At 66.7% G+C, this 27,941-nt stretch overlaps 7 protein-coding genes across 7 annotated transcripts in view; 2 read left to right on the top strand and 5 right to left on the bottom strand.

Annotated features, from left to right (window-relative positions):
- The window catches only part of CHLNCDRAFT_137035 (hypothetical protein), a gene marked incomplete at both ends in the record, with an annotated part of 3,478 nt that extends 2,102 nt beyond the window's left edge, over window positions 1-1,376 (bottom strand). Inside the window, 5 exons of the mRNA XM_005845240.1 lie at window positions 40-171; window positions 331-434; window positions 616-719; window positions 912-1,040; window positions 1,246-1,376. Coding sequence (XP_005845302.1) covers window positions 40-171; window positions 331-434; window positions 616-719; window positions 912-1,040; window positions 1,246-1,376 — 600 coding nt within the window. The remainder of the gene's footprint in view (window positions 1-39; window positions 172-330; window positions 435-615; window positions 720-911; window positions 1,041-1,245) is intronic.
- A 256-nt stretch (window positions 1,377-1,632) lies between these two features.
- On the bottom strand, window positions 1,633-5,418 carry CHLNCDRAFT_137034 (hypothetical protein; the record flags this gene model as incomplete). The annotated part of the gene is made up of 13 exons (XM_005845239.1): window positions 1,633-1,746; window positions 1,873-1,960; window positions 2,097-2,233; window positions 2,374-2,625; window positions 2,787-2,886; window positions 3,048-3,108; window positions 3,235-3,401; window positions 3,634-3,706; window positions 3,874-4,003; window positions 4,146-4,322; window positions 4,533-4,717; window positions 4,953-5,208; window positions 5,338-5,418. The coding sequence occupies 13 exons, from the start codon at window positions 5,416-5,418 to the stop codon at window positions 1,633-1,635; spliced, it is 1,821 nt and encodes a 606-aa protein (XP_005845301.1).
- Window positions 5,419-5,750: 332 nt separating this feature from the next.
- On the top strand, window positions 5,751-7,881 carry CHLNCDRAFT_137033 (hypothetical protein; the record flags this gene model as incomplete). Its single annotated transcript, XM_005845363.1, has 6 exons — window positions 5,751-5,779; window positions 5,902-5,953; window positions 6,080-6,160; window positions 6,379-6,453; window positions 6,787-7,169; window positions 7,371-7,881. 6 exons carry the CDS (start codon window positions 5,751-5,753, stop codon window positions 7,879-7,881), a joined length of 1,131 nt encoding a protein of 376 aa, XP_005845425.1.
- Window positions 7,882-9,398: 1,517 nt separating this feature from the next.
- CHLNCDRAFT_53886 (hypothetical protein) lies at window positions 9,399-11,819 on the bottom strand (the record flags this gene model as incomplete). The annotated part of the gene is made up of 5 exons (XM_005845238.1): window positions 9,399-9,669; window positions 9,861-10,206; window positions 10,481-10,615; window positions 10,844-11,355; window positions 11,548-11,819. 5 exons carry the CDS (start codon window positions 11,817-11,819, stop codon window positions 9,399-9,401), a joined length of 1,536 nt encoding a protein of 511 aa, XP_005845300.1.
- A 1,968-nt stretch (window positions 11,820-13,787) lies between these two features.
- On the bottom strand, window positions 13,788-16,573 carry CHLNCDRAFT_32227 (hypothetical protein; the record flags this gene model as incomplete). Its single annotated transcript, XM_005845237.1, has 9 exons — window positions 16,511-16,573; window positions 15,993-16,437; window positions 15,776-15,845; window positions 15,410-15,549; window positions 14,933-15,210; window positions 14,619-14,736; window positions 14,287-14,439; window positions 13,929-14,099; window positions 13,788-13,803 (listed from the first exon to the last, which is right to left on the bottom strand). Coding segments are annotated over exons 1-9 (1,437 nt in total), but the record flags the coding sequence as incomplete, so codon positions are not given.
- Window positions 16,574-16,710: 137 nt separating this feature from the next.
- CHLNCDRAFT_58607 (hypothetical protein) lies at window positions 16,711-22,812 on the top strand. The gene is made up of 15 exons (XM_005845362.1): window positions 16,711-16,847; window positions 17,069-17,241; window positions 17,613-17,781; window positions 17,940-18,110; window positions 18,388-18,479; window positions 18,730-18,886; window positions 19,088-19,222; window positions 19,416-19,505; window positions 19,748-19,843; window positions 20,172-20,303; window positions 20,500-20,627; window positions 20,855-21,068; window positions 21,309-21,371; window positions 21,607-21,706; window positions 21,965-22,812. Exons 1-15 carry the CDS (start codon window positions 16,797-16,799, stop codon window positions 22,150-22,152), a joined length of 1,959 nt encoding a protein of 652 aa, XP_005845424.1. The 5' UTR covers window positions 16,711-16,796; the 3' UTR covers window positions 22,153-22,812.
- A 343-nt stretch (window positions 22,813-23,155) lies between these two features.
- CHLNCDRAFT_36538 (hypothetical protein) overlaps window positions 23,156-27,941 on the bottom strand; it is a gene marked incomplete at its 5' end in the record, with an annotated part of 11,113 nt that continues 6,327 nt past the window's right edge. The window contains 15 exons of the mRNA XM_005845236.1: window positions 23,156-23,570; window positions 23,651-23,776; window positions 23,928-23,947; window positions 24,113-24,189; window positions 24,309-24,383; window positions 24,611-24,736; window positions 24,916-25,034; window positions 25,274-25,393; window positions 25,578-25,776; window positions 25,980-26,107; window positions 26,315-26,438; window positions 26,580-26,632; window positions 26,827-26,913; window positions 27,112-27,235; window positions 27,367-27,453. Of these exons, the coding sequence (XP_005845298.1) occupies window positions 23,409-23,570; window positions 23,651-23,776; window positions 23,928-23,947; window positions 24,113-24,189; window positions 24,309-24,383; window positions 24,611-24,736; window positions 24,916-25,034; window positions 25,274-25,393; window positions 25,578-25,776; window positions 25,980-26,107; window positions 26,315-26,438; window positions 26,580-26,632; window positions 26,827-26,913; window positions 27,112-27,235; window positions 27,367-27,453 (1,627 nt within the window). The 3' untranslated portion in view covers window positions 23,156-23,408. The remainder of the gene's footprint in view (window positions 23,571-23,650; window positions 23,777-23,927; window positions 23,948-24,112; window positions 24,190-24,308; window positions 24,384-24,610; window positions 24,737-24,915; window positions 25,035-25,273; window positions 25,394-25,577; window positions 25,777-25,979; window positions 26,108-26,314; window positions 26,439-26,579; window positions 26,633-26,826; window positions 26,914-27,111; window positions 27,236-27,366; window positions 27,454-27,941) is intronic.

Here is a 27,941-nt window from a genome sequence, read left to right as displayed (position 1 = left end):
CCGCGGGTTGTTGGGGTTGGTGACCAGCAGGCCGCGCACCGCGATGCCGCGCGCCGCGGCCGACACCACCGCGCCGTCCAGCTGCGCGCGGATGGCGGCGGCGGCCACGGGCCCCGCCTCCGGGTCGCCCTCCTTCAGGTAGAAAGGCAGCGGCTGCACGGAGCACTTGACCTGCGCGGCAGCGGAGGCGCGACGCAGGCGTGGCGGTCGCTGGCGGCACGGCTGGCGCACGACAGCATAGCATAAGGGAGAGGCAGGTCGAGGAAGGCGTCGCCAGCTGGCCGCCCTCCACAAGCGCTGCGTCCCTGGGCAACAGCAGCGGCCTCGCACCTGCAGGTCGTTGTCAAAGGCTGGGTAGTATGGCGCTGGGATCAGCACGCCCTCCCCAGCGTCGCAGATGCACCAAAACAGGCTGTCCAGCAGCGCGCCGGCGCCTGCACGGGCGGGCAGGCGGGCAGGCAGGCAGGCAGGCAGCGGGCGGGTGGGCGGGCTGTGTCCGGTGGCGCCACGAGCCGGCGCGTCGCCAGTTTGCTGGGGCTGCTGCTGCTGCGTTCCTCAGGGGGACAGGGGCGCCCGCCACGGCTGTCTGCTGCTGGAATTCCAACGTTTTAGTACCTGCCGCAATGACGACATTCCCCGGCTCCACCTTGTGCCCCGGCACCACATGCCGCTCCAGCAGGCCCGCCATGGCCGCCTGGCACTCGGGCATACCCTTCATGCTGCGGCCCGGGCGGGCAACGGGGAGCAGGGCGCCGATCCCTCAGCACGTGCAGCGGATACCACATCTGTTGAGATGCAGGTGGCCTGCCCACCAGCGGACAAGCCCACCTGCCTGCCAAGCTGCCAGAAAAGAGCGAAGGCGGCACCAGCTAGCAGACAGCGGCGGTGAGCAGGCTGCAGCGGCGGCACACCTAGAGTAGTTCAGAACAGAGCTGGGGGCGCCTTTGGCCGCCTCCAGCCGCTCCAGCACCAGCGAGTTGGCCAGCTTGTTCTCCGCCACCACCAGCGGGATCCATCCGTCCTTCTTCTTCTCGGCATCCCTGCGCGTGGCACGCAGGCAGGGTGGCCCCAGCGTTGACGGGGCACATGGCGGCGGCGGCGGCGGCGGCGGCGGCGGATGGGCTGGCACCGGCGCAGCGCAACACGCATCAATGCGACCGAGGCAAGCCAAATTCAGATGCAACAGTGTCTGCCGCTGGTTCTTGTTGCTTCAGGATGCGCGTTCGAATCAGCGCTGAAGCTTACCAAAGGCCCCCAGCGTTTGCTTTGACGAATTCAGCTATGTAGGAGAGCGCAGGTTTGAGCAGGCGGTCGCTGCGAACGCTGCAACCGCCTCGATCGTCCGCTGCAACTTTGGTGTCAGCGGCTGGAGCCATGGTGGGCTGCCCGCAGAACTGTGGAGAGAGAAGAATGCAGCGTAAAGCGATGGGCGGGCTCCGGAGGACTCCATGTGCGGCCACAGGACCGCCACACGGGCGGCCAGCGGGCGGCAGCGGCCGTAGTCCCCATCTCCGCACCCGCTACCGACTAGGAAGCCGCAAACTAATAAGTATTTAAATTGCCAATGAAGCAATGGACAACAGTCGGCACGGAACAGCTGCAACGGCCCTGCAACGGCGTCACGCAAAGGCGTCACGCTGCCGCGTTTTCCTCCTCTGCAATGTTCAGCCGCGGGCCGGGCTTCCACGTGGTGCCCTGCGGGGTATCCATGATCAGAATGCCAGCCGCCTCCAGCCGCAACCGCACCTGCAAGGAAGGGAGGTCCAGAGCAACGAACAAGGGCTGGGGGGACATAGGCAGAGCATCGGTCGACGACACAGAGCAGCGACGGCGGCCCAGGCACAGAGAGGTGCAGCCTGTGCCACAGCTCACCACGTCCGCTGCTGCATAGTCCTTGGCCGCCCGCGCCGCTGCCCGCTCCTCGATCGCCGCCGCAATCTCGTCCTCCCCAAGCCCCGCCCTGCACGTACAGTAGATCAAGGCGGCATGGTTGGACAGGCACTGCACTGCAGGACTGCAACTCAGCAGCCATGCTGCCACTTGCAGCTGCCTCTCGCCAGCCCCAAACCTAGGGACAGCCTCCGAGGCAGTCTCACCGCTTGAGCGCCAGCTGTCGCAGCTCCAGTAACACGTCCTGCGGCTGCTCCGCCCACAGCCCCAGCAGCTGCAGGCACGTCTCCAGCGCTGCGTAGCACTCTGCAAGCGCCTGTAACCGCCCCGCCTGCTTCTTGCCCTGCAAGGAAATCGCAAATGCCCAGGAAAATGGTGCGGCACTCAGCTGGCTGGGCAGGAGAGCCAAGGCAACCCACGTCGAGGCAATGCGAGCCAGCCATTCAAGCAGCGGCACGCAGCTGCACTGCCAGGTCAGCCCACCTTCTTGGTGTGGACAAGGTCATTGGCGGATTTGAGCGGCGCGGAGAAGGCAGCTATGGCCAGCGGCGTGTTGACATCATCCGTGAGCGCAGCCTGCACCTCTGCCAGCAGCCCCGAGCCCGAGGCTGCCGCTGCCGGCGCCGCCAGCTGCTGCCGGGCCGCTGCCAGCGCTGCCTGCCCCTCCTCGCCGCCATCCAGCACCGCCCCCATGTCGGCAAGCGTCTGGTAGAGATAGAACACCCGGTCCGAGGCCTGCAGGCCAGGCACACAGGTGTGCAGCAGCGGCAGCCGCTGGTGAGCATCGCAGGCAGCGCACATCCCAGGGGCAAGGCGCAGCTAGGAGGAGCGGCTGGGCGCCAGCCGCGAGCCTCGAACGCATCCACCAGCCCGCACCCCTGCCGTGCACCACCCACCTCCTCCAGCGCCCGCTGCGTGTAGTTGATGGGCTGGCGGTACTGCGTGCCGACTAGGAACCAGCGCAGCGCCCGCGGGTGGTACTGCGCCACCACCTCCCTGCACGACAAGCACAGCAGCAAGCAGGGTTGCCCGGACAGGGAGGGATGAGCAGAGCAGGCAGGGCCCGCACGTCACCTCAAGTCAGGGGCTTGGCAGCCAGCGCCATGGGACAGGACCCATGCCAGCAGAGGATTAAGCAGTACCTGCAGAGGCAGTACCTGATGGTGAAGAAGTTGCCCAGCGACTTGCTCATCTTCTCGCTGTCCACATTCACAAAGCCTGCAGACAAGATGGATAGAGGGCACGAAGGCGGATCCCGGGCTCTAGAAGCAGCAGGGACGCTCCCAGAGGTGGCGCCACGCAGCAGCAAGCACCATGCATAGCAGCCTCCTGGCGCCCACCCACCATTGTGCAGCCAGTAGCGCACAAACTCATCCTGGCCGCCGCCGCCGCTGCCGTTGCTGGCGCTGGCGCTGGCTGTGGCGGCGCCGTGGTCGTGGCCGCAGCTGCAAGCACCCGAGGCCGCCCGCGACTGCGCCAGCTCGTTCTCGTGGTGGGGGAACACGAGGTCCCTGCAGCCTCAGGGATGGAGTGAGCTACCTATGGTATAGCGTGCTGGAAGCAAGGGGTAGGTATTTGATACCTACCTCCAGCAGCTAATATAATAAACAATAAATCATAAATCATAAATCATAGCCGAGACACAGCAGCCAGCCAGGGCAAGCAGCCAGGCACACGACGTTGCAGGTCCAGGATGGACGTTGAGCTGGTCACATGCCCGGCGCACCACCACTGGCAACCCACCTGCCGCCGCCGTGGATGTCAATCACCTCCCCCAGCACCTCCCGAATCATCGCGCTGCACTCGATGTGCCAGCCTGCAGGCGGAAGGCAGGTGGCCGAATGGACGGGCGTGTGTGCAGGCATGCCAGCTCAGCCATCTCAGCCAGCCCTCCAAACGATGGCCCCTGCGTGGGCACCCCTGCCACGCAAACATGGCCCTTTGGCGTGGCGCTGCTGCTGCAGCCTGGGCCGGGCCACGCACCCGGCCGGCCGGGCCCCCAGGGGCTCTCCCATGTCGGCTCTCCCGGCTTGGCCGCCTTCCACAGCGCAAAGTCGGCGGCGCCGCGCTTGCGCTCATCCACCGCCACCCGCTCCCCCGCACGGTTGTCCTCCTGCATGACCGTCACCGGCACCGACATATGGCCAGTCATACGCCAGCAAACGTGGGCAGGAGAGGAAGGGGCGTGCCGCGACCACCCCGGGCCTGCCCTGCCATGCGTGCCTCATCTTCTGTGGGGGAAAGGGGTTGCGCACCTGCGACCGCCCGGACAGCCTGCCGTAGCCCGGCAGCGAGGCGACGTCGAAGAAGACGTCGCCGCCCACGGCATAGGCGTGGCCGTGGTCGATGATGCGCTGGATCATGGCCACCATGTGGGGGATGTACTCAGTCGCCCGGGGCTCCAGGTCGGGGGGCAGGCACCCCAGCAGCTCCTGCACGCGGGCGGTCGCCCAAGTAGGGTGGACGCCGGCAGGGGTGGCAGGAAGTGCCAACAAGGACCCGGCGTGGCTCCCCCGGCAGGCCCCTGCCCTGCCGTTCCGGCTCCAGGTCCATACACATACAACATCAAGCTGCCACACACGAAGGCGCACCACGGTGCCATCACCTGCACACACCACACATGCCCCCCACCCAGGCCTCACCATGTCTGCGTGGAACTCTGCGATGAAGCGGCGGGCGAGCGCCAGCGGCTCCTCACCCGCCGCCGCCGCCCGCGCGATGATCTTGTCGTCCACATCAGTGAAGTTGCGCACGTAGGTCACCGCGTAGCCCAGGTGGCGCAGCAGGCGGTAGATGACGTCAAACGCCACGTAGGCGCGCGCGTGGCCTGCGCAGGGCGCGGCCGCGGCGGGGTTAGAACGTGTGGAGCACAAGCGCGTGCAGCTGGCAGCACAGCTGCCCTGCTGCCAAAGGGAGCGGGCGATGCCTTGGGCAGCAGTGGGGCCGGACTCCTGTGGCAGGTGGCGGCCAGCAATATGATACGCAAGCCCCAAGACAAGCGGCGCTAGCGGCACTAGCGGCACTAGCGCTTGGCCCCTGCCCACCCCGCCCCTTCTTCTCACCGATGTGGCTGTAGTCATAGACCGTCACCCCGCACACATACATGCTGACGCGGTTGCCCTGGTCGGCCCGCGGCCGGAACACCTCCTTCTGGCGAGTCAGGGTGTTGTGCAGGAGCAGCTCGCGGCCTGCCGGCAGAGGCGCCGCCGCGGCCTGTTCGGCTGCGGGCGCTGCGGCGGCCTGCTGCGCGGCGGAGGCTGATGTGCAGCACAGCCGGCTTGGGTGGTGCCGAGGGTGCAGGCGCCAGGGGGCTGCCGCCTGCAATGGCAGGAAGCGAAGCAGCGACGGGCGGCATTTGCAGGCGGCGCCAACAAGGCAGCGCGGCACCTGGCTGGAGGTGCTTGGTGTGGTCTGCGCCGCTTGCAGGCTCGAGCATGTGCTCCCCACCTGCTGCTGGCCTGCCACGCGCCCCGCTGCTCCGACTGCGGTGGCTCCCTGCCGAAAGCCCAGCCTAAGGGCCCGCCACATGGCCACGGCGGGGTGACTGCCCAGCTGATTACTCAATTGGGCCATCCCTGAGGCCGCTGAGCACGGGCTGCAGCCCAATGTGCGTGGTCCAGCAAACTTGAGGTGCCAGCCCTGAAGAAGCGGGCGCAGCGTTGATCGATTATGCCAGTGTGTGATGTTGCAAGCAGCAAGGTGCATAACGTGCAGAGTTGAGGGCCATCCTCCGTGCTGTGTGCTGTGCGGCGCCAGAAATGAAGCCACTTGGCGGCCTTCTGCACTCTGCATTGGCAGCAGCGCACTCGCATTGCACAGTGCCGCATCGCCAGAGCGCGGGCAGACAGGGCGGCGGCAGCATGGACAAGACTGCCATAGACTGGAGCAGGTGGGAGCCTCGCAGCACCGTGTAGCAGCACCACCACGGCCCCTGTGCCCGCACCCATTGGTGGGGTTGCACTCTGCACAAACATGACCGCAGTCACTTGACCGCTGCCGCCGCCGCCGCAGGCTAGACAAAACAAAGTTCTTCGTTGTCGGCACTGGCCTCTTCACGGTGATCGTCGGGCTCCCTGAATGTGGGGCAAGCTGTGTGGGCTGCCACCTGCCGCCTGGTGCCGTCGCTTGCGGCAGCGCCACAAGTTGCTGAAGAGGCTGGCTCTTAGCTCGCGCGCGTGTCGCCCTGCAGGGGCTGACGACATGCCTGTACCCGCTGTCGGTCATCAAGACGCGGCAGATGGCCCTGGCGGGGTCGCAGCCGGGGCTCAAGGTGCGGTGAGGTGCCGAGTGTGTGTGCTGTTGAGGTGGCCGTGTGGCAGGCAGGGGACGACAGCTCTCCAGCGGCTACCTCGCCTCATGCCCTTGTCAAGCATTGAATTCAGCGGAGCAGTTGAGCAGTTTGCCTCCTAGCATGTGCAGAGGGAGGATGCAGGGGATCATGGCTGCACCCTTTGCCCCCGACCCTTCCCGCCGGCTGCCACCCTGCAGGGCGCATACCTCACCGCCCGCACCGTGGTGGCGCACGACGGCATCCGCGGCCTGTACAAGGGCTTTGGCACGGTGGTGTTTGGAAGTGAGTGATTCACACACATTGATGGATGGTCCCCAGGCAGCTGGGAAGGCACATGTGCCTGCTGGCAAGCGCAGCTGGCTTGGCATATGGGGCGCAGGTGCCGGCAGGCGGCGGCACGCAGCCTCGGGCAGCACGGCCAGCAGACTGAACCACACACGCTGCCCCCCCTTCCCTGCCGCAGTGTTCCCGGCACGCATGGTGGGCTGGCCAGCCAGCGCTTCATCAAATGCTTGGAGGGGCATTCGTGTCGCATCGCTCGCCGCCGTGCTGCCTGCTTCCCTGCTGCTGCCGTCTCATGTGTGTTCCAATGCCCTGGCCCGCAGATCTACCTGAGCACTCTGGAAGTCTCCAAGTCCTTCAGCGGCAGCCTCCTGGCCCGTTTTGACCTGCCTGACACCGCGGCTCTGGGCGCCGCCAGCTTTGTGGGCGGCGCCATGGCCTCGCTGTCCTCCCAGCTGATTGTGGTGCCGATCGACGTGGTGGCGCAGCGGCTGATGCTGCTGGGAGGCGGCGCGAGCGGCGGCGGCGCCAGCGGCGCCAGCGGCGGGCCCGCGGGCCGCGCGGCGGCGGCGACCGAGGCGGCAGCGCGGCGGCGCACCACGGGGCTGCACCTGGCGAGGCAGATTGTGCGGCAGGAGGGGTTGCGGGGGCTGTACCGCGGCTTTGGCGCCTCGCTGGCGATGTTTGTCCCCAACAGCGCCATCTGGTGGGCGGGCTGCTGCTGTGGCTTGGCTCTTGGCAGGCTGGCGGGAGGAGCAGCAGGATTCACGCTTGCAGCACACAGCTGGCCTGGCAGCACGGGCTGCGCATGCTGCCATGCCTGGCCTGCCCTCTGCTTGCCTGCCGGCTGAGGGCGTTGACCCCTGGTTGCACTGTCCCGCTGGCCCCGCCTGCTGCGCCGCTGCAGGTGGGGCAGCTACGGTGTGTGGCAGCAGGTGCTGTGGCACCAGGTGGATGCGGCGCGGGGCCACCACTGGCACAGCGAGGGCGAGATCCTAGGCGTGCAGACGGCGGCGGGCATCCTCACGGGCTGCACCAGCGCCGCCCTCACCAACCCGCTCGACGTCGTGAAGACTCGGCTGCAGACGGCCGGCGCCACGGGCGCGGCGGCCAGCCTACCCGCCGCGGCGGGCGCGCCGGCAGCAGCGGCAGGAGCAGCAGCAGCGACAGGAGCGGGAGGAGGGGCAGCGGCAGGAGCGGGAGCGGCGGCGGCGGCGGCGGGGGCGTCGTTGCGGCGGCCCACGTGGCGCCAGGTGGCGGCGCAGCTGGCGCGGCAGGAGGGTGTGGGCGGCTTCTTTCGGGGCGTGGCCCCCAGGATGGCCAGCAGCTCCATCTGGGGCACCGCTATGGTGACCAGCTATGAGTGGCTCAAGCGGCTGTGTGCGCGGCCCCCGGAGCATGCAGGCGCGCCGGTCTGAGCTGCACGGGAGCTGGGCGGGCACAGATGCTGGCCGTCGCAGCCTGCTGCCTCCTTTTGAGCCGCATCTAGGTCTAGTTTGCCATTCTTTCATTGAAATCCTGTGCTGCGTCTCCTCTTTCTGGTTGACCATTTCATCAGAGCCTGCCGTACCTCCCTTTTGCCGTCCCTACACATTTTGCTACCATGTGGTTGTTACCATCCTTTGGTATATACCTTTGGTATACAAGGGAGTTCCCTGACAGCTTTGCTACTGGCAAGTGAAGATCTCGGCCGTTTCAGCATGCTCAACGTTGAGTACAGTGCGTGCAGCTGACATCAGCAAGCCAGCCTGTCTGCTCGGCCCAGAAGCCATGTTTACGATCATCATCCCAACCTTAGCAGCTCAATACGAAGCCATGCAGGTCAAGGGTGTTGCCATCCTCCTCCTGCTGCTGCTGGCGGCCAGCAGCGCCACCTCTGCCTCCCTAGCAGGTGGGGAATGTTGCTCAAGTTGGGGCTGGCTCAGTTTGGCATGGGCCAGCTGTCTAGCTGACGGGAGGGCCGGGAGCCAGCACTGGTTGGCTGCTCCACTTGTCGGCTGCTCCACTTGCCGGTCCGAGGGACGCCAGCTGGCAGCGGCGGCTGCGTGCCCTCCCTTGGTCCACCTGCTGCATTGGCCCTTGCTCGCCGCCTGCCCTCCCGACACCCTGCAGTCTCCCGCCGCTCGCTGTTGGCGTGCACCGCACCCAAGCCCTCCCCCGACTGCGTGTGCCGCTTCGGCAAGTGGAGTTGCCCCACGCCCTGCGTGCCGCCGTCCTCCGTGAGCTCCTCTTGCTCCTGCCAGGAGCAGGAGCAGTGCCCCTCCAGTGAGTTTCTCCTCCTCCTCCTCCTTCTCCTCCTCCTCCTACTCCTTCTCCTCCTCCTCCTGATGCTGCTTCTGTTGTCGTCCTCCTAATGCTTCGGTTGCTCCAATGCTCCTCCTCCTTCCAATGATCCTCCTTGAGAATCAAAATGAAATTGCAACGACTTCACCACCAAGACCTGCACCCCAACCTACACCTGCACCTGCACCGGCGGCTGCGGGTGGTCTGGTGGCCGGATCCGCCTGCACCTGCTGCCAGTACAACGGCGGCCCCTGCCCCACCACCCTGACCGGCGCCAGCTACACCGTGGCAGGCTGAGCCGGCGGTGGGTGGCTGCATGAGCCAAAGGCGGCATGCACCCTAGTGGAGGAAAGACCCTTTAGGAAAGAACGCCTAGCTGCATCGCCACTCAAACTAGCGCCGCTCAATGATTCTCAGGCCAGCTTGCATACCATTTGCCCTTCACAGCTTTCCTGGGCATCTTTCTACACCACAACTGCCCATTCTGCACCTGATGCGACGACGACGCATGCCCCTCTGTTGAGCGCTCTGTAGCATTAGCGTGTTGCCTTACACGGGCGCCAAGGTGGCCCATCGCATGGTGTAATGCGCGCACCCCAAGCAAGCCTCAATAAAATACAGAGCGGGGCAGAGAAGAAGCATACCTGGCCTACTACGCCTGCTCGGCAGCCTGCTGCTCAGCAGTTGCCGCCTCCGTCTGCTCGGCCGCCGCCGTGACACCGCCGCCATCGCCGCCGCCCTCCTCTTCATCATCCCTATAAATGTCGGAATACTCCAGGAAGAGGCGATACATGTAGCACTTGTGGTCCTCCGCCCGCAGCTTGTGGTTGACGTACTGCGAGGCGGCCGCCGCCACCTGCCGCGCCTCCTTGTCGTGCTCCCGAATCCACTCCACCTTGCTGGGAAGGTTGTCATAGTTGTGGCTGCAAGGGCAGGGGAGGCAGCGCACAGGCGGCCAGGCCGGCAGACAGCGAGGGTGAGAGGCGAGGCGGAGGTCTGTGCTCAGTGGTCCAGCTGGCCAGGCTCGTGCTGGCAAACAGCCATCCAACGCATCCCCGGAGCGGGGCACGGCAAACCCCCTCCCTGCATGTGCCCATGGTGCAGCACCACTCACAGGGGCAGGTAGTGGCGGTGCGGCACCAGGCGGGAGAAGAACCATTCGCGGAACAGCTGGCCCACCAGGGGCACGGAGCCGGAGCAGAGGGCCGCGCCGAGGCGGGACGAGGCGCCGTTGCCGTCCACCACGACCACCGCCTTGTGGCTGTACAACTGGGCGGCGGAGCGCTTGACGGCAGCACCGTACTGCTCCTTCATGGCGGCACAGGATGCCTTGTCGCACTGCACGTACCGCGTGAATGCGGCATCCAGGTGGTCGGGGTACTGGCGGGACAGGTTGACCAGCCGCTGGCGCTGGAAGAGCTGCCACGTCTCTGCACGGGCGCACGCGGCGCTTGGTTGGCCTGGGGCAATGCCAGTTGAGAGGCGGAAGCAAGGCGATGCAGCCTGGCCACAACAGTGCTTTGGCAGGCACACAGGCAGCCCACCTGCCGGCATGGAGGCATCAACCTGCGCCCCTGAGCTGCTGCCGCGCCAGGCAGCGCTGTCAGCCTGCAGGCAAACGCTTGGCGCATGCTGGCTGAGAGTGGGGTGGGATCCTTAAGAATGCCTCCTGATGCCCTAGTGTTCCCCCATGCTGCATGCGCTGGGCCCTGCCTGATCCCTGTATTGCCTCACATGCATGCATGCATGAGCAGCAGCGAAAGCTTGCCTTCTCGTCCCACGGCATGCTGCTGATGGGGCAGCCGGAGTGGAGGCTGGCCCTGTTCTCCCGGGCCTGGCTGCTGGGCCACTTGCGGGGCACCAGAATGTCTGCAGCACGGCAGCAGCAAGGTCCCTGGATGGCGCCTGATGAACAGGGCTTGCTCAAGGGTGAGCACCCCACCCCTGCCAGGGCAGCAGGCGCGGCGTGCCTACACCCGCTGAGATGCACGCTGTGCAGCTGCTGCCCGCCACCCTGCCTGAACCGCTACTGAGAGCGCGCTGTCGGGGCACGCCGCTGCCAGCCCCGCCCAGGCTGCACTGCAGCCACCAGCTCACCGCTGAAGCAGCGCGGGATCTTGGAGCCCGACAGGATGGGGATGGGGCCTCGCGCCGCCCAGAACGCCTCGCTGCCGGCGTCCCTGCCCCGGCTGAACACGCCGTGCAGCGGCTTCGCCTTGTTGAGGCCCACGGCATCGCAGGCGTGCTGCAGCCAGGCCTGCTCCGGGTCCATGCTGCCGTCTGCCAGGGCAGTCTCCACGGCGGCGGGCAGCGGGGCAACCCAGGAGCGGGGCAGGTCGTGGAAGCTGATGAGAAGCTTCATGTCAGGCAGGTCCGCGGCAAAGTCGGCTGCCTGCTGCTTGTACCAGCCCAGACCGCCAAAGGGCAGGCCCGGTGGCACGCTCTTGTCCACCACCACCTTGCCGTCACGTATCGTCAGCACGCCCGTCAGGTCTGGTAGCGAGCGCCGCGCAGCTGCCACTGCAGTACCGCTAATACCGCCTGCCTCGCGGTACGGCCACAGGTCGTTGAAGATCTGCTGGTAGTCCCGGTCTTCCAGCGGGCAATGCCTGCAGGGGCGCCACAGGGGAGGGCCAGCTGAGGGGAGGGGTGGAGAACATGCGTGGCAAGCCGCAGCGGACTGGCCAGGCCAGTATGCGGCGGGGCTGCTGCCGCTGCCGCTGCCGGCGGGATTGGTTGTGCACAGCATTGCCATCCACAAAGCTAGTCCAATCTGATGGGAGCTGTCTGCATGTACTCACCTTGCCCTCGCATACTTGCGCCACTTGCCGAGCCGGTCCGCCGGGAGGCGATCTGGGTACTCCTCGTGCTGCGGCTTGCTGGCAGGCTCTGGCTCGCTGCCTGGTCCTGGCTCGCTTTCTATTGACTGCACCTCAATCTCGGGCTGCTCCTCCTCCTCCTCCAGCGGCGGGCTATCCTCCTCGTCAGGTGCGACCGCCCTGCGAGCGCCGGTGCTGTGCGCCACCGACAAGGCGCACAGACAGGCCGCCGCCAGGACGATGGCGGCAACCATCGGCGCTCGCCTTCTGCGCGCCCGCCTGTCGGCCACGACTCTGTTCATTCAGGACAGCTGTGCAAGCTGGACAGCCCGCGGCTTGGTGTCACAGGCGCCCAACCACTGCAAGAGCCATTCCCATCGGGCCCGCCACCTGCTGCAGGCACGCAGGGAAAATGCGGAGATCGATGAAATGGCGAAACCCGTTCGCCCCTGTCCGATCCTCCCAGCTTCAAACAAGTACAGCCGTATCGCCCCGCCGACATTCCATGGCTGGACATTCGGGGCCGCCTGGCCTTCTGGACAGGCAACCTGATCATGCAGCTTATACATCTCCGCCAGCAAACATTTAACTGACATCCTTAGTAATTGATGCCTTAGGCAATGATGAAAAGCGCCGATCAGCGCTGGCGGCAGCCAGGAGCCCCAACCGTGCCCCGACCACTCGCCGCACTGTCGCCGTTTTGTTTTGGGGGGGGGTCGAGTTCAATGTGATCAGAAAGTCAGAACAGGGGAATGAATCAAGTGTGGGGGGATGAAAGGTGGAAAGTGGACAATGCTGAAAGTGGAATCAGCATCTGACAAATGACTTGATCATTATTCGCCGCCGGCGTCGCCACCATAGTCGCCGCTTGCTCCATCGAAATAATTACTGCCGTAGTGGTGGCTGTCGCTGTGGTGGCTGCTGCTGTCGGCGAGGTCTGTAGCATCAACCGATTGGTCATCGTCGCTGCCCTGCTGCTGCTGCCCCCAGAGGCTGCCCCAAGCAGAGCCGCCAATCCCCTCCATGCCCTGCGCATCCTCCACTGCCCGCCGCGCATCTTCCTGCGCCCGCTGTTCCGCCTGGCGGACTGCCGCCTGTGCCTGCGCTCTCTGTTCGTATGCCGAAGCCAGCGCCGCACCCTGGGCCTCCTCCGCCTGCCTCCGCGCTGAGCTGGCAAAGTCGAAAGCAAAGCCTGGATCCGAGCTGGCAAAGTCAGAGTAGCGCTGCCCGGCCCCGCCGGCACGCTGCTGCGCCCCCTGGCTGGCAGGCTTGGGGAGGGCAGCGGGGCTCTTGGCCACAAAGCCGCCCAGCTCCTTCACCCGGTCCTTGTTCTCCTCTGCAACCCAGCCGCGCAGGCAGGCCGGGCCAAGGGACGTCGGCGCAAAACGGAAACCAAAGTAACGACATTCCCGGTTTCAGGAGGCAGCCACCGCCACCACCGCCACCACCGCCACCACAGCCTGAGCCACAGACGCACACTCGAGCATGCACCACCTTCCTCATCTGCAGCTGCCGGGCTCACCCAGGTGGTTGTTGATCACCTCTGCCAGCCACTCCTGCTCCAGCGGGTTGAGCCCCTCCCCAAACACGTGCCGGTTGATGCCCTCCTGCGGCGGCATCCCAACCAGCAGGACCAATCACTAGGCAATGAATTAATGGGCAGAATCGAACAGCAGAGCCGCCATCAGGAGGCGCTGCCGCGGCCGGCGCCCGAGTCCCAGCATCTCAGCGGCCCCGCCGGCCCTCCAGGCCCAGCAGCGGCACGAGCAGCAGGCAGCCATGGCACGTGCAGTCGCGGCTCCTCTCGGGAGGTAAGGCGCACGCCCGCGCACCTGCAGCACCAGCTGGTACTGAGGCTGGCCGTTCACCACCATGGGTACCTCGATGCTGGCAGACTGCAGGTCGCCAGAGCGGCCTGCAGCGGCGCGGGCAGGGGACGCCCCACACGGAGGGATGAGCGTGGGTGGGGTGGGGGTGGCAGCCACAAGGGTGGGTGCAACTGCTGGGGCCCCAGGCTGCACCGCCAGAGGAGCGGCGAGCAAGGAGCTCGACAGCCAGCCAGCAGCGATGATCACAGAGCCTGCGCGGTGGGCAGAGCGGCCGGCCCCGGGGCGCCGCCGCCCACCTGACACCTGCTTGCTCTGCGCCGCCCCCTCGCTCCATTCCGCCTTGCCCCCCCGAGCAAGGGCCACCTGCTGCTCAATCTTCCAGGAGTTGAGGTTGACCACAAGCCGCTCCCTGCAGGCACAGGCAGGCAGCGGCGGGAGGGCAGAAAGGAGCATCAAGGCGGTGCTCTGGAAGCTCCTCTTCTCCCCACAAAGGTTATCCTGCCTGTGTGCCCACCCGCCCCACCACCTGCCCACCGAATGAACTGGCGGCCAAAGGCCTGCTTGGCCAGCTGGTAGCCGGCGGCCCAGAAGGGCAGCGAGAAGAGGCCGAAGATGAGGCCGCCCCCGGCAACGGCGGAGATGGTCCAGAAGGCGACAAAGGAGTTCCAGGCGATGGCAAAGGCGCCGGTGGCGATCGAGTCGCCGCTGCGGGGTCAGCAGGAGTAGGGAGAAGAGCTGTGAGGGAGCAGAGGGCAGCAGCGGGGTGGCTGCAAGGCGGGCAGGTGGCGTGGGCGATGGGCGACACTACCAGCGTGGCAGACAGCAAGGCCCATGGCGGGCCAGGAGATCAACTTGCAACGGCAGCCGACCTGCTGCCATCAGCCCCGCGCACCTGAAGCCGGCCGGCGGGATGTCTATTTCGAGGCGCGGCCCGCGCTTCTTCACCTCAATCTTGCTGCCTGCGGGCCGGCGGCGCGCCACCGCCGCGTCTGGGGAGCTGTAGGCGTCGGCGGGCGCCAGCGCATACGCTTCCTGCTGGCCGCTCCTGTAAAAGGGCAACCGGGGGCAGCACAGATCGAACAAACACGGGTGGCCGGCAGCACCGGCGTTTGTGAGCACATACTGCTTCCCAGCGGTATCCCCGCATGACCGGCCCGGCAGCGGCCGCCCCTGGCCCTGCGTGCCGAGCCCACCTGCAGCTGCCTGCCAGCCAGCCGAACGCACCTGGCGCGCCGCGGCTTGCCGGTGAGCAGCGCCAGAGCATCCTCCGCCGGAAGCCGGTCCTCTGGGACAGGCTCCAACAGGCCGTCCACCACCGCCTCCAGGCGGGCACCCATCTTCACTGCAGGCACAGACACACGCGCACGCATACATGACGCGGCATGGCAGGAATCAGAGCATGACGGGGCGGCCGGGGCAATGGTGTCCTGCAAACCGCCTGCAGCTTGCCAAGCGCAGCTGCCTGGCCGGCCTGCCCTGCGCACCCAGCGCCTGGCTGCCTGCCCAGGACCCCGTGCTGCCCCGACCCTCCCACGCACCCGCACTGAAGTCTGTACGCATGCGGTCCACTGGGAAGGCAGAGGGCGGGCGCCCCGACAGCAGGTACAGCAGCGTACCGCCCAGGCCGTACAGATCCGAGGCCGGCGAGGCGGCCCCGCGGAACTGCTCGGGTGCCATGTAGCCGTAAGTGCCCACAATGGTGCTGCCCAGGCTGTCGCCCGCCGCCGCCGCCGCCTGCACGCCGCCAAAGTCGACCAGGAAGACGCGCCCGCCTGTCTTGCCGCCCTCGATCACAATGTTGTCGGGCTTCACGTCCCTGTGGGGCAGGGAAGGCAGGGAGGGAGGTGGAGCGGCAGCAGGTGCGCAGGGGGGCGGCGCGGCGGCAGGCAGCCGAGGTGGCAGGGCCAAGCCGGCTAGCTGGGAGAGCCGGGGGAGCGGCGCCGACGCAGCCTGGCGGCGGCCTCCCCTTGAGCGCCATACGGCAGCCCAGCGCAGCGCAGCGCAGCGCAGCCCACCTGTGGATCACGGGCGGCCTGCGGCTGCCCAGATACTCCAGCACCCCCAGCAGCTCCACAGCGATGCGGGTCACCTCCGCCTCGTCGGCCCTCCAGCCGGAGGCCACCATGTCTGCCAGGGACTTGCCCTGAGCCACCTCCTGCTGGCCGAGCGAGCAAGCAGGTAGGGTAGGCAGGTAGGGTAGGCGTGAGGCAGGCAGGCAGGCAGGCAGGAGGGGTGGAGGGCCGCAGCGATGGGCCGGGAGGCCAGGGTGGGGCAGACTGGTGTGGCAGCGGGTGGGAGAGCTGGCCGGCGTGCTGGCAGGCAGCTGGAGGGATTCGCACGCTGTCACTTTGCAGCCGCAAGTGTGAGACACAGGGGCACACCTGGACCAGGAAGAAAGCACGGTCCTGCTCCGTGTCCTGCTCAAAGTAGTCCAGGTACCGTGGGATACCCCTGCAGCACCACCAGCACCACCAGCAGTCGCCAGGATTGAGGTGCACCACGGCAGCTGTTGGCCGGCAGGCAACTGTCGCAGGCAAAGCGCATCTCATCTTGCGCCCTGGCTCGTGCGCCCAGCTGTTTTCTTGTCCACCCCCGCACCTGTGATCCAGGTTCTTGAGGATCTGGGCCTCCCGCTCGAACATCTCCAGCTGCTTCCAGTCTTTGAGCGTGCGCAGCGACAGGCACTTGACCGCAACGTCACTCCCGTCGGCGGTATTAGTGCACCGGTATGTCACGCCGTTGCCGCCGCGCCCCAGCAGCTCCACCACCGCATACTTGCCGCCCAGCAGCGTGCCCGGCTTGAAGTCTGCCTGCCCAGGGAGGCTGCCGCCGTTGGGGCGCTCGGCACCGTCCTGACCCGTAGCGGCGGCAACCGCCGACCGACGGGCCGGCAGCGGCGCGGGCGGTAGCAGGCGGGGGCAGCCCTGCTGCCCCTGGCGCGCTCTGCTGCTGGCGCCTGGCAAAGGCAGCCGGCTGCCAGGAAGCGCGAGCCGCGGGACTGGACTTCGGGAGCCTCTAGAGTGGCGTGGCCCACCCGAGCAGCCTGCAGAGCACACACGACAGGGCGCCAATAAGAGGCAACAATCAGCTGTGCATGGGCATCGCCGGGAGCTCACCTGAGCTGCTTGCTGCCGGAACCCCGCTTGTCAATTGTGAGGCCATCGCTGCTTAAGCCGCGCTTGCAGGATCGGAAGGGGCGTGATGCATCACTCGCTAACGCATGGAGCTGCGAAAGGCTGGCCATGTGTTTTTCTTCGCCTTTCCAAGGCAGCCCAGCCAGATATCGGGCCGTTTCCGTCACGCATTCAGCCACCCCAGCCGTTCTCATTTGCTCTGGACCACTTGTGAGCATTTGCAGCTGCTCCCAGCACACAGCAGGCCTGTGGTGGGTTCACAAAGGAGATGGTGAAGAAGGGCAAGGGCGTTGCCGCCGAGACGGCGCCTCCCGCCGAGGTGCGGCGCCGATGGTCCATGTGGCCTGGGCCTGGTCAGCCGCATGCGCCTCTGGCCCACATCCCCCCTCCAGCGATAGCGGGTGGCCAGGCGGTGTCAGATGGCGCCGGCCCTAGCGCCAGATGGCATTATGATGCATGCAACTGGCAAGCGGCAAGCTGGCCTGGTGGCCGGCACGGTGGGAGTGTGAGCATGGGTTTGGCTTGCGGTGTGTCGTGCAGGCCACCGAGGCCCTGGCGCAGCTCAAGGCCGATGGCAACAACAACTTCGCCAAGCGGGAGTATGACACCGCGCTGCGCCTCTACGACGAGGCCCTCAAGCTGGTGCCCGCCGACGCCGCCGACGCCGCACTGCTGCACAGCAATAAGGCCGCCTGCCACATGATGCACAAGCGGTGCGTGCGCTGTGCTGCAGCATGGGGGGCTGCGGCTGCTGGAAGGGTGGTACGCCGAGGCCCAGGCAGTGGCGGATCAACATGGTGCGGTGGCGGGATGCGGCGCTGGTGGTAGTAGCCCCGCCCGCCCCGCCCCGCGGCAGGGGGAGCGCTGTTGTGCAGCCAGCGCAGCCAGCCCACCGTTGGCCCTGTGATGGTGCCAGCCGCGCTGCCGGGCTCGTTTGCGCGCCGCCAGGCTGCCGAGGATGCATGGGCGCACCACCACATTGCCTGGCGCATGCTGCAGCCCCGCCACCCCCCAGCCTCACGCCCCCCACCCCCCACCCATTCACCTCTTCCCACTTTCCACCTCTTCCCACCCGCCCCCGCAGGTACAAGGAGGCGGTGGCGGAGTGCAGCGCAGCGCTGGACGGCCAGCCCAACTTCTTTAAGGCCCTGATCCGCCGCGCCAAGGCATATGAGCAGATGGGGCAGCACAAGCAGGCGCTGGCCGACATGCAGCGGGCCAACAAGCTGGATGCCGCCACCGAGGACACGCGGGTGGGTGGCGGGCCGGCTGTGGCGGAATGGGGTGGGCCCGAGGGCCTGCGCTTCTGCGTCCCAAGCGGCTCGCCGCCGCCGCCGGACGCGGTGCGCACGGCACCGGCGCCGTGCGCTGAGCGGCTGCCGGCCCCCGCGCCCCGCCCCGCCTGCCGCAGGACAGCGAGCGGCGGCTGAAGGACCTGGTGGCGGGCAAGAAGCCGGCGGGCATGGGCAACGGGCTGGGCAAGAAGGGGCCCTCCTCGGTGCCCACCAAGAACCCGGCCGCCGGCCGCCAGGTCATCTTCCCGGCCAAGCTGTCCATGGGGGACGACACCCGCCTGCTCCAGGTGGGAGGCCGCCTGCATGGATTAGTGTATGTGGGACAGCGGCCCGGGGCAGGGAATGGGGCGCAGCGGGGCGGAGGTTGGGGCCGGCGGGCCGGCGCTGCGGTGGCCGCCCATCTCCCAGCAGCGCAGGCTGCAGCCTCGCCCTCAGCGCCTCCCCAGGACCGCCCCGGACCCGCCCCGCCTCCTGCAGCTGCCCAACGCATGGACGGTTTTTTCTTTGTTGTTGCATTGACGTTTCGGCGCTGCCTCGTGCCTCCTGCCTAGTGCCCTCCTGCAGCTGGTGCCGGGTGTGACCTACCTGGAGCTCATGGAGCATGTGCGCCAGCTGTACCCCGCCGCGGGGCCCTTTGTCATCAAGTTTGTGGACAAGTGAGGCCCCAGCGGGCTGGGGCGGTGTGTGTGTGCGTGTGCAGAGAGAGAGAGAGAGAGAGAGAGAGAGAGAGAGAGAGAGAGAGAGAGAGAGAGAGAGAGAGAGTAGTGCTTGTGTGTGTGTGTGTGTGTGTGTTGCGGAGGCTGCAGCGCCGTGCATGCCGCGCCCAAGCCCAAGCCCGGCCTCGCCTGCCCCGCTCCGTCGATCAAGCAAGCGCATGCGCTCACGGCCGGCCCGCGTGGCCTGCAGGGAGGGCGATCTCGTGACGCTGGCCAGCCGCGCCGACATCCAGCGGGCGATGCAGGAGGCGGTGGAGGTGGCGTCGCGCGGCGCGGGCGCGCGCGCGCAGATCACCCAGCAGAGCCTGCCGCCCATCCGGCTGCAGGTGGTCAAGGTTGCCAGCGAGGTGAGGAGCGCGCTTGGCGCTGGCACGGCGAGAGCGCCCAGCATGCTTGGGGGCGCTGGCCTTGGCCTGGGGTGTGGCTGGGGAGGAACCCTGAGTGGCGGGGCGGCGACTCTGCCAGGATAGCTGCACGGCACTGCCTCAGGGCCCTGTGTCTCGCTTCCGAGGGGCGGCATCCCGGCGCTGGTCCTGCCTGTACCGCAGGCGGAGGTGCCCAAGATACCGGATGAGGAGATGGCGTATGTGAAGCAGATGCTGGCGCAGCTGCAGAAGGCGCAGGATGCTCAGAAGGCGACGGCCGCCGCCGCCGCGCCCGCTGAGGACGAGGGGCAGCCGCCGGTGAGCTGAGCTGGCGGCGGGGCGCCTGCTGCATCTCGCCCACGAGCAGGGGGCTGCAACCCCCGCCCTCCCACCTCTGTTGCTCTTGCGCCCTTCTTTCCGCACCGGCCGTGCCTCGGTGTGTCCCTCGAACCCTGCCCCAGCTCCACTTAACACGCCCACACACCACCCCCATCCCTTGCCCCCCTTACAGCCACAGATTGACGAGTGGATCCTCCAGTTTGTCGACCTGCTCAAGGAGCACTGCGGCATCGACCCCGACAAGCCGCTGGAGTGCCAGGAGGTGGGCGCATGCAGGCGCCACACGGGCGCCACGTCACCCGCCCCCGCCGCACGCCTGCGGTGCCCCTGCGCGGTGCCAGGGCGAGCCTGGCGCCCCCTCTCAACCCCCGCCCTGCCTCTCGTCCCCGCCACCTCTCCTCCCAATCTCTACGCCACCACTCCCGGCCTCGCCCTCCCTGCCACCTCCCTCCCTCCCACCCCTCCCTCCCTCCCACCTCCCCGCCTGTGCTTGCCTGCGTGCAGGTGGGCCAGGACCGCCTCAACGCCGCCTTCACCGCCATGATGGCTGAGGACCCAAAAGCGGAGGAGCTGCTGGACCAGGCGCAGGACAAGTTCGAGGTGGGGCGCAGCGCCGCCGTTTGGGGAGGGCGGTGGGGTGGTGTGTGTGTGCGAGGGTGTGGTGTGTGTGAGCGCGTGGTGTGTGTGCAAGGGTGGGGTGTGTGCAAGAGCGGGCAGAACGCAGGACATGCGCAGGGCCAGCTCGAGGCAGGCTGCGCGGGCGGCTGCGGTGTGCATACTTCTGTGAGGGTGGTGGCGCGGGCGGTTTGTTGCTTCGGTTGCCGGCGTGGATCCTTGCCGCTGGGCCCAGCCGTGAGCGCGCGCCTTGAGCCACCTCTCCTCAACACTACTCCCCGCCTCCCTGGCCCCCCTCCTTTCCTCCCCGCAGGACCAGGTGTGCTACGGCATGTACAACCAGGCCACGGTGCACCAGTACCGCGCAGAGGCGGTACTGTTCAAGGCGGCGCGCGAGGGCACACCGGGCGCCGAGGTGGCCGAGGCGGCAGAGGCGCACATCAAGGTGGGTGGCCGATATGTGTGTGTGTCTGCATGTGTGTGTGTGTGTGTGGATGGCGGCCTGCTGCCTTGGCTAGCCCTGGGAGCGGCTGTTCCACAAACCGCTCCGACGCCGGGCGCCCCCAGCCTCTTTGCTCCTCTCCACCGCAACCGCCTCCCCCTCCCGCTCCCCCGCTGTCCCCTCTCCCTCCCAAGCGCAGAAGGCGGAGGAGCAGCTGGAGGCGGCCACCGCCTACAAGCGCGCCTTCCTGGACGGCTACCTGGGCAAGTCGGCGCTGGCGCAGCTGCGCGCCAAGCTGGCCGCAGACTACCTCATCGCCCCCGTCAAGTGAGCCTCTGGCTGCTTCGTCCCCCCTTCTCGCCTCATCCTGCCGCCGAGGCCGCGCACTGCTGCCGCGGCACGTGCACTGCTGCTGCTGCCGCCGCCGCTGCCTGGCTACCGCTGCGCTCCTCCCCTCCCCACCATCACGCGCTGCCCGCCGGCTTCGCACAGCACTCACCTGCCCTCACCTCCCACCACCTCACCTTTCCACCCCGACCCCGCACCTGGCGCAGGCCGCGGGAGGACATTGCGGACGCCAAGGAGCGCGCCGCGGCGGAGGAGGCGGCCAACAAGGAGAGCCAGCGGGCGGCCATGGCGCGCGTGACGCCGGCCAGCGCGCAGGCGGCGGAGCCGCTGTTCGAGGCCGCCTACGGCTTCATCCAGCAGGCGGTGGCCAACATGAGCGAGGAGGAGGCGGGCAAGGAGATCAAGCAGATGAAGCCCACGGTGGGCTCGGTGTGCGGGGAGGGGGAGTTGTGGCGAGGTGGTTGCGTGTGTGCTGTGTGCCGTGCTGTACAAGGTGCACGGTGCTGTAGAGCTGTGTGCTGTGTGCTGTGTGCCATGTGCCATGCATGCATGTGGGTGTGCACTGCGCGGGCGAGCGCTCGCCTCTCTGCCTTCCTGTCTTCCTCCTTCACCTGTCTTCTGTCCTCCCGCCTGCTTTCCGCCCCGGCCCCGGCCCCGCAGGCGGAGCAGGACCCCAGCGACCCGGACAACCAGACCAGCGTGAAGCAGAGCCTGCTCATCAACGTGAGCTCTGCACCGAGCACGCCGCGCCCTGCCCAGCAGCTGGTGCCATACACTGCGTTTTGGGGTAGTTTAGTGTCGCTGCCGCCAGGCCACCAACCACCGCCAGTCGTCGCGGTGCCCGGGCAGCCGTGCTGCGCACTTCCCCTTTTGTCACACCGCACACATGCCACATGCACGCGCGCGCACCACATGCACACTCGCCCCTCCGTGCCCGCCCCTCTGCCCTGCCCCGCAGCACGGCAATGCCAAGTATGAGCACAGCATCCTGCGCGCGGCGGGCGGGCTGGAGTGGAAGGTGCTGGTGGAGGAGGCGGCGGCCAAGTTCAGGGAGGCGGGTGAGCGCCTGCCTGCCTGCCTGCCTGCCTGCCTGCTCGTCTGCATCACAGCCTGCATTGCCGGCTGCCTGCCTACCTGCCTGCCTGCGTCCGTCTCATGCGGGGGTTCGCCATGCACGTGCCTGTGCGTGCGGGGTGGGAGAATACGAGGGCCAGGCACGGCCGCATGCCTGCCTTGTGCGTGCCGCCTGCCGCGGCCGGCCCCTGCCACCCACCGCCGCCTCCGCCACGTGCCCCTGCCTCCCTGCCTCCGCTCAGGCGCGCACGCCACCGACATCCGCAACGCGCTCAAGGGCCACCCCATGGCCGAGGAGATGGCTGACATCATCGGCCCCGAGCCGGAGCCGGAGGCGGCGGCGGCGCCCAAGGAGGAGGCGGCGGCCAAGGAGGCGCCCAAGGGGCTGCCCAGCCTGGACCGCAAGGCCAAGAAGAAGGAAAGCGCGTGAGCGGCCTGGCCAGGCTGCGCCGCGGGGCGTCTGGCAGCGCAGCGGGGCAGCCGCGCGCATGAGCCGGGCCCGGCCGGGCTGAGCCTGTGCCTGCCCGAGCGGCGCGCGGCGGCGGCCCCAGGCCCCCTGCTCTAGTGCTGCGATGTGCTGCCTCTGCCCCCCTGCTGGTCACCATCCTCCCGATATGCGCATAGTAGAACCCTCGCTGCACTTGTGTTGCCTCTCTGTGCTGCGCCCGCACCGAGCGGCAGCCCCCCTGCCAGTTTTCCGCCTGCTGCAGTGCGCTCCCGCAGCCATTGCTGCGGGCGTGGCCGGGCCATGTCCCCCGCCCTTCATACTTTTCTCACTGCTCTCTCTCGCTCCACTTTCATGCTTCTTGCTTCGTCTCGCCCTACTTGCTGCTGTCTGCTTCCTGCTGCCAACACTCTCGGCACACTGCAACCTGCCCCAAGTGCCCGCCTATGTGGCACACCCCTCCCCACCTTCTTGCTGCCGTGGGCCTGCCACGCAAAAATTACGCGCCTCCAGCCGTGCCACAGCAGCAGCCCACCCTGCCAGTATCTTTCAGTGAAGTTGTGTGGTGAATGTGCACAGTTCAGAACGTTTTTGGGAAGGAGCTGCTGATTGTGATGTGAAGGCAGTGCAATTCACCATTTGCCAGGCAAGGGATCCAAATGGATGCAGAGGCCAAGGTGCAAGCCCATGCGACCACAGCAGTGCAAACCAGGAGGGACCGAGGCGGGGCCGGCTGCTGCCACTATGCCGCCGACGCTCACGGTACTGTACCGCCGCTGTGGTGAGTGTGCATTCCCAAAGAGGCTGGCATCGGCGATTCCTGATTCGTGGAGCACAAAGCATTCCAAGCTGCGGCTCGCGACCCGCCGGCTTTGCCCAGCTTTGCCCCCCGATGCTGCACCGCCTCTCCTCCATCACCACGCTGTGCCTCGGTTAGCAGCTGCCTCTGGCCACTCTTCCTGGATTGAATGCTGGCATGGCTGAGACTCAACTCATTGAAAAAAATCGTATCGTATGATACAGACACAGCCTCCAGAAATGGCATGAAGCATGAAAGATGCATTGTAGTATCCGATTGCCGTGTGGCAGGTTCGATATGTGACAACAAAGGGCGGGACCCAGCTTCAGTTGGGCAAGGATTGGCCGCCTGCCGGTTCCGCTGCTGCCAGCGAAGAAACCGATCGTGTACAGGGCTGCGTTCTTCTACAAGTCCCTGGTCGAGTGCAGGACTCGCTGCCACCCTACCGGTTCTGCCACTTGATCTTGTATAGCGCAAAGGTGCTGGACACGAAGAAAGCGACGGAGAAGGAGGCCAGGATGAGGACCAGCCACCAGCTGAAGCTCTCCTTGTAGCCAAAGTAGCTTTCGATGAACGCCTTCACCGTGATGGGAGGGCTCTGGTCCTGCACGCATCACAGCCGGGCATGCGGGAGGTGAGAGGGTGCGCCAGAAGCGGCGGGAGCTGCCAACGACAGACACTCACCGCCATGAGGTCCTCGTTGTCTCCCAGCTCGCCAACAACGAGCCCATAGAGGGTGTAGGAGATGGGATCCAGCCAGTACATCCATATCCATCCTTTGGGTATCAGCGACTGAGGCTTGTAGAATCCCTGCAGCAGGCACCGCCAGGCAGGCACAGTCGGGAACAGCGGGCCGCAGGCTCGGTGCCCAGGTGGCCAAGCGCTGCTGCCATGCCAGCGTTCCCAGCAGCGGCGGCTCTGAAGCAAGGCGGAGGCTGCCAGCAGCCGCGCTGCCACTCACGCAGAACAGGTCCCACACGCCTGTGGCAGCGGGTGGGCAGCAGGCTGAGGGGAGCAGCGGCGCGTGTCAGCGGCAGACTGCTCGGTGGGCAGTTGCACTGTGCAGTACAGCAAGTGCACTGTGCGGTACAGCAGGGCTCCCTGGTAACGGCAGCAGCTGCTGCGGGCAGCCAGCCGTCCACGCACCATACATGAAGGAAGTGAATGCATTGGCGATGGCCAGCGAGGGAGTGATCTGGACGTTGTGGATGCCGAAGAATGTCCTGCACCCCAAGACAGATGGTGCGCTGTTGGGCCCTTGTCCCTGGCATGCTGGCAGCTTTCAATCCTCCAATGGTGCCTCAGCCCTGGGGTGTGACTGGGAGCCAGCTCTTCCACTCACCAGACCAGGAGTGTGAGGAACAGGATGAGCAGGAACCAGAAAAACTTGCCAGCTTCGGCCTGGAACCCCACCAGCCTGCAGGAGGGAGAGCAATCGGGGAGCTGGACACAGGAGGCAGCACAGCCTGCCGCAACAATGCTGGGTGCGGCCAGGCGAGCGTGGCGGCCAGGCATGCGACGGGTGGCTCCCCATCTCCCAGGCAGCTGCTGCAACCGATTGACGAGCAAGCGATAGCGCACGGCAACGGCGAAAGCAGATGAAGAGCAGAAACCGGGCCCTTGCTATGGCAGCCAGTCGCGCACCAGTACAGCACACAGGAGTACAGTACTGCCTGTACCGCCAGGTAGGGCACCTCCACCAAAAACTCAGCCGCAGAGAAGGGGAGCACCTGGTAGGTGCCGCCCGCACGCTCACGGTAAAACACCGTCCTGCAGGTGCAGCCGACAACCAAAAGGTGAGGCATGTGGAGGGGTCCGGAAGGAAGCTGTACGACGCATGCCTGAGCGCATATTTGGCACGGCACATGGGCTGCGCTGCAGTCACCATCCTTCCTGGCCTGCATACAGAAACACGTGCCAGACAACCTGCAACCAAATGGAGGGCCCACCTGCGGACCGAGATGATCGACTGCACCATCATTGCATTCAGGATGCCAATGAACATGACACTGCTGTATTGCACGCCCATGATGTTCAAGATTCTGCAGGAGCAGCGGAGCACAGGAAGCTTGGGTGGGCGGGTGGTGAGTAGATTTGACCAACCAGCTGACGCCAATGCACTGGGCAAGCCGCTCCACGCTGCCACTTGCTCACCCGTTGTAGGTGTAAGCGTTGTCACCCTGCAACAAGGAAGCGCAGCATTGCCCAAGGGAGGTGAAGCATCCCGCCTGCGTTGAGCACCCTTGCTTGCAAGATGTGCCCACCTGCCCGCCTCCCTTGCGGCACCCGCCCGCTTGGCAGCCTCACCTGTCCCGCCAGCACGGTCCCGAAGAACACAGCGATGATGATTGTGATGCCCATCCTGGTGCCCACATAGTTGAGCAGGCGGTTGTACTGCCGGAAGTTGCGTAGAAGCAGCTGCCAGGTCTGCGGTACAGGGCAGGGCAGGGCAGGCGCTTTCGATGCTTTACGGTTTCGGTGCAGCAGCGGCCGGCTGCCCTTCACTTGTGTGCATCAACAACTGGAACCATGCCATTGCGCAAAGGAGTGCAGGAGAAACGCAAGCGCTTCGCATGTATGGCAGCAACCCCGGCGCCGCCACCCCACCCACCTGCACTGGCGCCGAGGCGGCGGCCAGGTCTTCCAGCCTCAAGTCCGCCTCTCCCTCCCGCGGCTCGCACAGCTTGGCGATGGCGTTGTCGTTGTCTTCCGCCAGCTCGCTGAGAGCATAGCTGTCGGCAAAGTCCAGGTCAGCCTCAGCCTCCACCTGGGCTGACGTCACCTCCAGCATCCAGGTGGCAGGGTTGTACCTGCAGGCGGGACAGGCAGGGAGGCAGCGTGGCGTCGTGCCAGCTTCACTGCAGTGGCGCACATGAGCGGCACACCCCCTAGAGCTGGTGCAGTGTAGCAGGGAGGCAACGGCCAGCCACACCACAGACGCGGCATGGCAAGGGCTCAAGACGCAGCATGCGCATGTGGGCCACTGCGGCCGCCAGCAGTGCACTCGCCGCACCCTGGTTTGATGGCAGTGACGCCCTTGAACTGCTGGAGGTAGGCAACCAGGTTGGAGGCCCCTGTGCCCAGCTCCCCAGCAAAGATGGTGCTGCCGCCGCGCTTCAGCAGCAGCAGCTCATCAAAGGCCTGCAGCAGCAGCAGCAGGCGTGGGTCGTCAGGCAATCAACGGATGCGAGGGCTGAGAGGCTGGGCAGGTGCCGCCACTGACGGTGGCGGCGAGGTGCCCTGTCCAGGAAGGGCCACAAGGCAAGGCGAGGGAGGCCAGGAGGCGAGGGAGGCCAGGAGGCACCCGGCACGGGGGCACCCTGCAGCAGCAAGCCAGCGGCGCCGCACCTTGAAGACGTCCCAGGAGGGCTGGTGGATGGTGCACACCACGCAGCGGCCTGTGCTGGTGATGCGCCGCACGGCGCGCATGACGATGGCGGCGGCGCGGGCATCCAGCCCCGAGGTGGGCTCGCTGCGCCAGGGCGAGGCAGGGAGCAGGCCGGTCAGCAGGGCAGCCTGTGGCTGAGGGAAGGGCCTGGCAGGCAGACGCAGAGCCAGCAGGGGCCACACAGCGTGCCAGCAGGGGTAGATGGAGGACAGCAGCGGGGCTCACTCCATGAAAACGATGCTCGGGTTGGCCACAAGCTCCACCGCGATCGTGAGGCGCTGCACACAGCAGAGGGGGGGCGTTGCAGGTACGCAGAGTGCGCTTGGCATTGTGCACGGGCGCAGGTGCCATCCAGGCCGGCAGCGGCTTGAGAAGCAAGTTGGCAGCGGCTCGAGGGAGGCAGCAACCCAGCAGTGCACAGGCTGAGCATGTAAAAGAAGTGTGCCTCCTGGAGAGCCCTGCGCCTCCCTACCTTGCGCTGCTCCACGCTCAGCCCGCTCGATCCAGGCATGCCCACGATTGCATCCCGCAAGTTAGTCAGCTCAACCACTTCCATCATCTGCGCAGAGGTGGCGGTGCAGGGGAGGTGGAGAGGTGGAGAGGTGCAGGCAGGGAGGGAGGAAGCAGCTGATTGGGGGAGATGGGGAGGTCAACTCCTGTGGACGCGCCGCAATCACAAACCAGGCCAACACAAACCAGAATAAACTCAGGCCCGCCTGCAATCCCCGCCCTGACCATCAGCACCAAGCGCCCACACCTCTTCCACAAAGCAATCGACGGTGCTGGCTGGCACCGCAGAGGGGAGGCGCAGGCGTGCGGAGAACATGAGGGCCTCTCGCACTGTGGCCTCTGCCACATGGATGTCAAACTGCTCGGCATACCTGCAGGAGCAACAAAGTGGAGGGTGATGCACTGATGCACTGTTGACAGCATCTATAGCATGGAGGCCACGCCTCAGGCGGCTGCACGTGGCAGATGCAGCCAGGCAGCTGCGGCGTGCAGCTGCACTCACCCCATCACTCGGTTGAAGGTGGCAGGCTGCTGCGGGAAGCCGTTCACGCGGATGTCCCCCGTGATCTTGCCACCCGTCTTCCGTAGGCTGCAGAGAGAGGATGGGGCGGCGGTTGCGGCGGGGTGAGGTGGTGCGGGGATGGGCTGGGGGGGCAGCAGCAGAAGAGGGGCAGCAGCAGAAGAGGGGCAGCAGGAGTGACGGCGGCGGGCGGCGGCGGCGGCGGGCAGGCAGCGGCAGAGGCCAAGACCCCACAACCCTAAGCCAGCCCTAGGCCGATCATGTAAGGAGGAGTTGGCTATGCTCCACGCCTTGGAAGGGAGGGAGAACAGCGCATTTTGTGCTTCCCTATTCGCGCTTTCCAAACCGGCCTGTTCACCTTTTGGCTCGACCAGAGCACCTTCTGGTGCACCCACTGGCATGCTGCCTGCTGGTCGATCACCTTGCACTCTGGGCACATCAGGCGGGCTGGGTTCAGCAGGTGCCCCACGCATACCGAGCCGGGCTGCCCGCAGGCCTCGCACGGGCCCAGCACAGTGGAGCCCTGCTTGTTCAATTTGAACTGCCGCCGCCTCCGT

This window comes from Chlorella variabilis (assembly GCF_000147415.1).
Source record: "Chlorella variabilis unplaced genomic scaffold CHLNCscaffold_18, whole genome shotgun sequence".
Classification (NCBI taxonomy): Eukaryota; Viridiplantae; Chlorophyta; class Trebouxiophyceae; order Chlorellales; family Chlorellaceae; genus Chlorella; species Chlorella variabilis.
The sequence above is the reverse complement of the archived record's forward strand: the minus strand, read 5'-3'. Positions and strand labels throughout refer to the sequence as shown.

What these genes read in the sequence shown, in the direction of transcription:
- CHLNCDRAFT_58607 (XM_005845362.1), top strand. Translation starts at nt 16,797, where the DNA reads ATGGTGAAGAAGGGCAAGGGCGTTGCCGCCGAGACGGCGCCTCCCGCC. An exon ending in ACGACACCCGCCTGCTCCAG is followed by an intron (nt 18,111 to 18,387) that starts GTGGGAGGCCGC and finishes GCCCTCCTGCAG; the next exon opens with CTGGTGCCGGGTGTGACCTA. An exon ending in CGGCAGAGGCGCACATCAAG is followed by an intron (nt 20,304 to 20,499) that starts GTGGGTGGCCGA and finishes TCCCAAGCGCAG; the next exon opens with AAGGCGGAGGAGCAGCTGGA.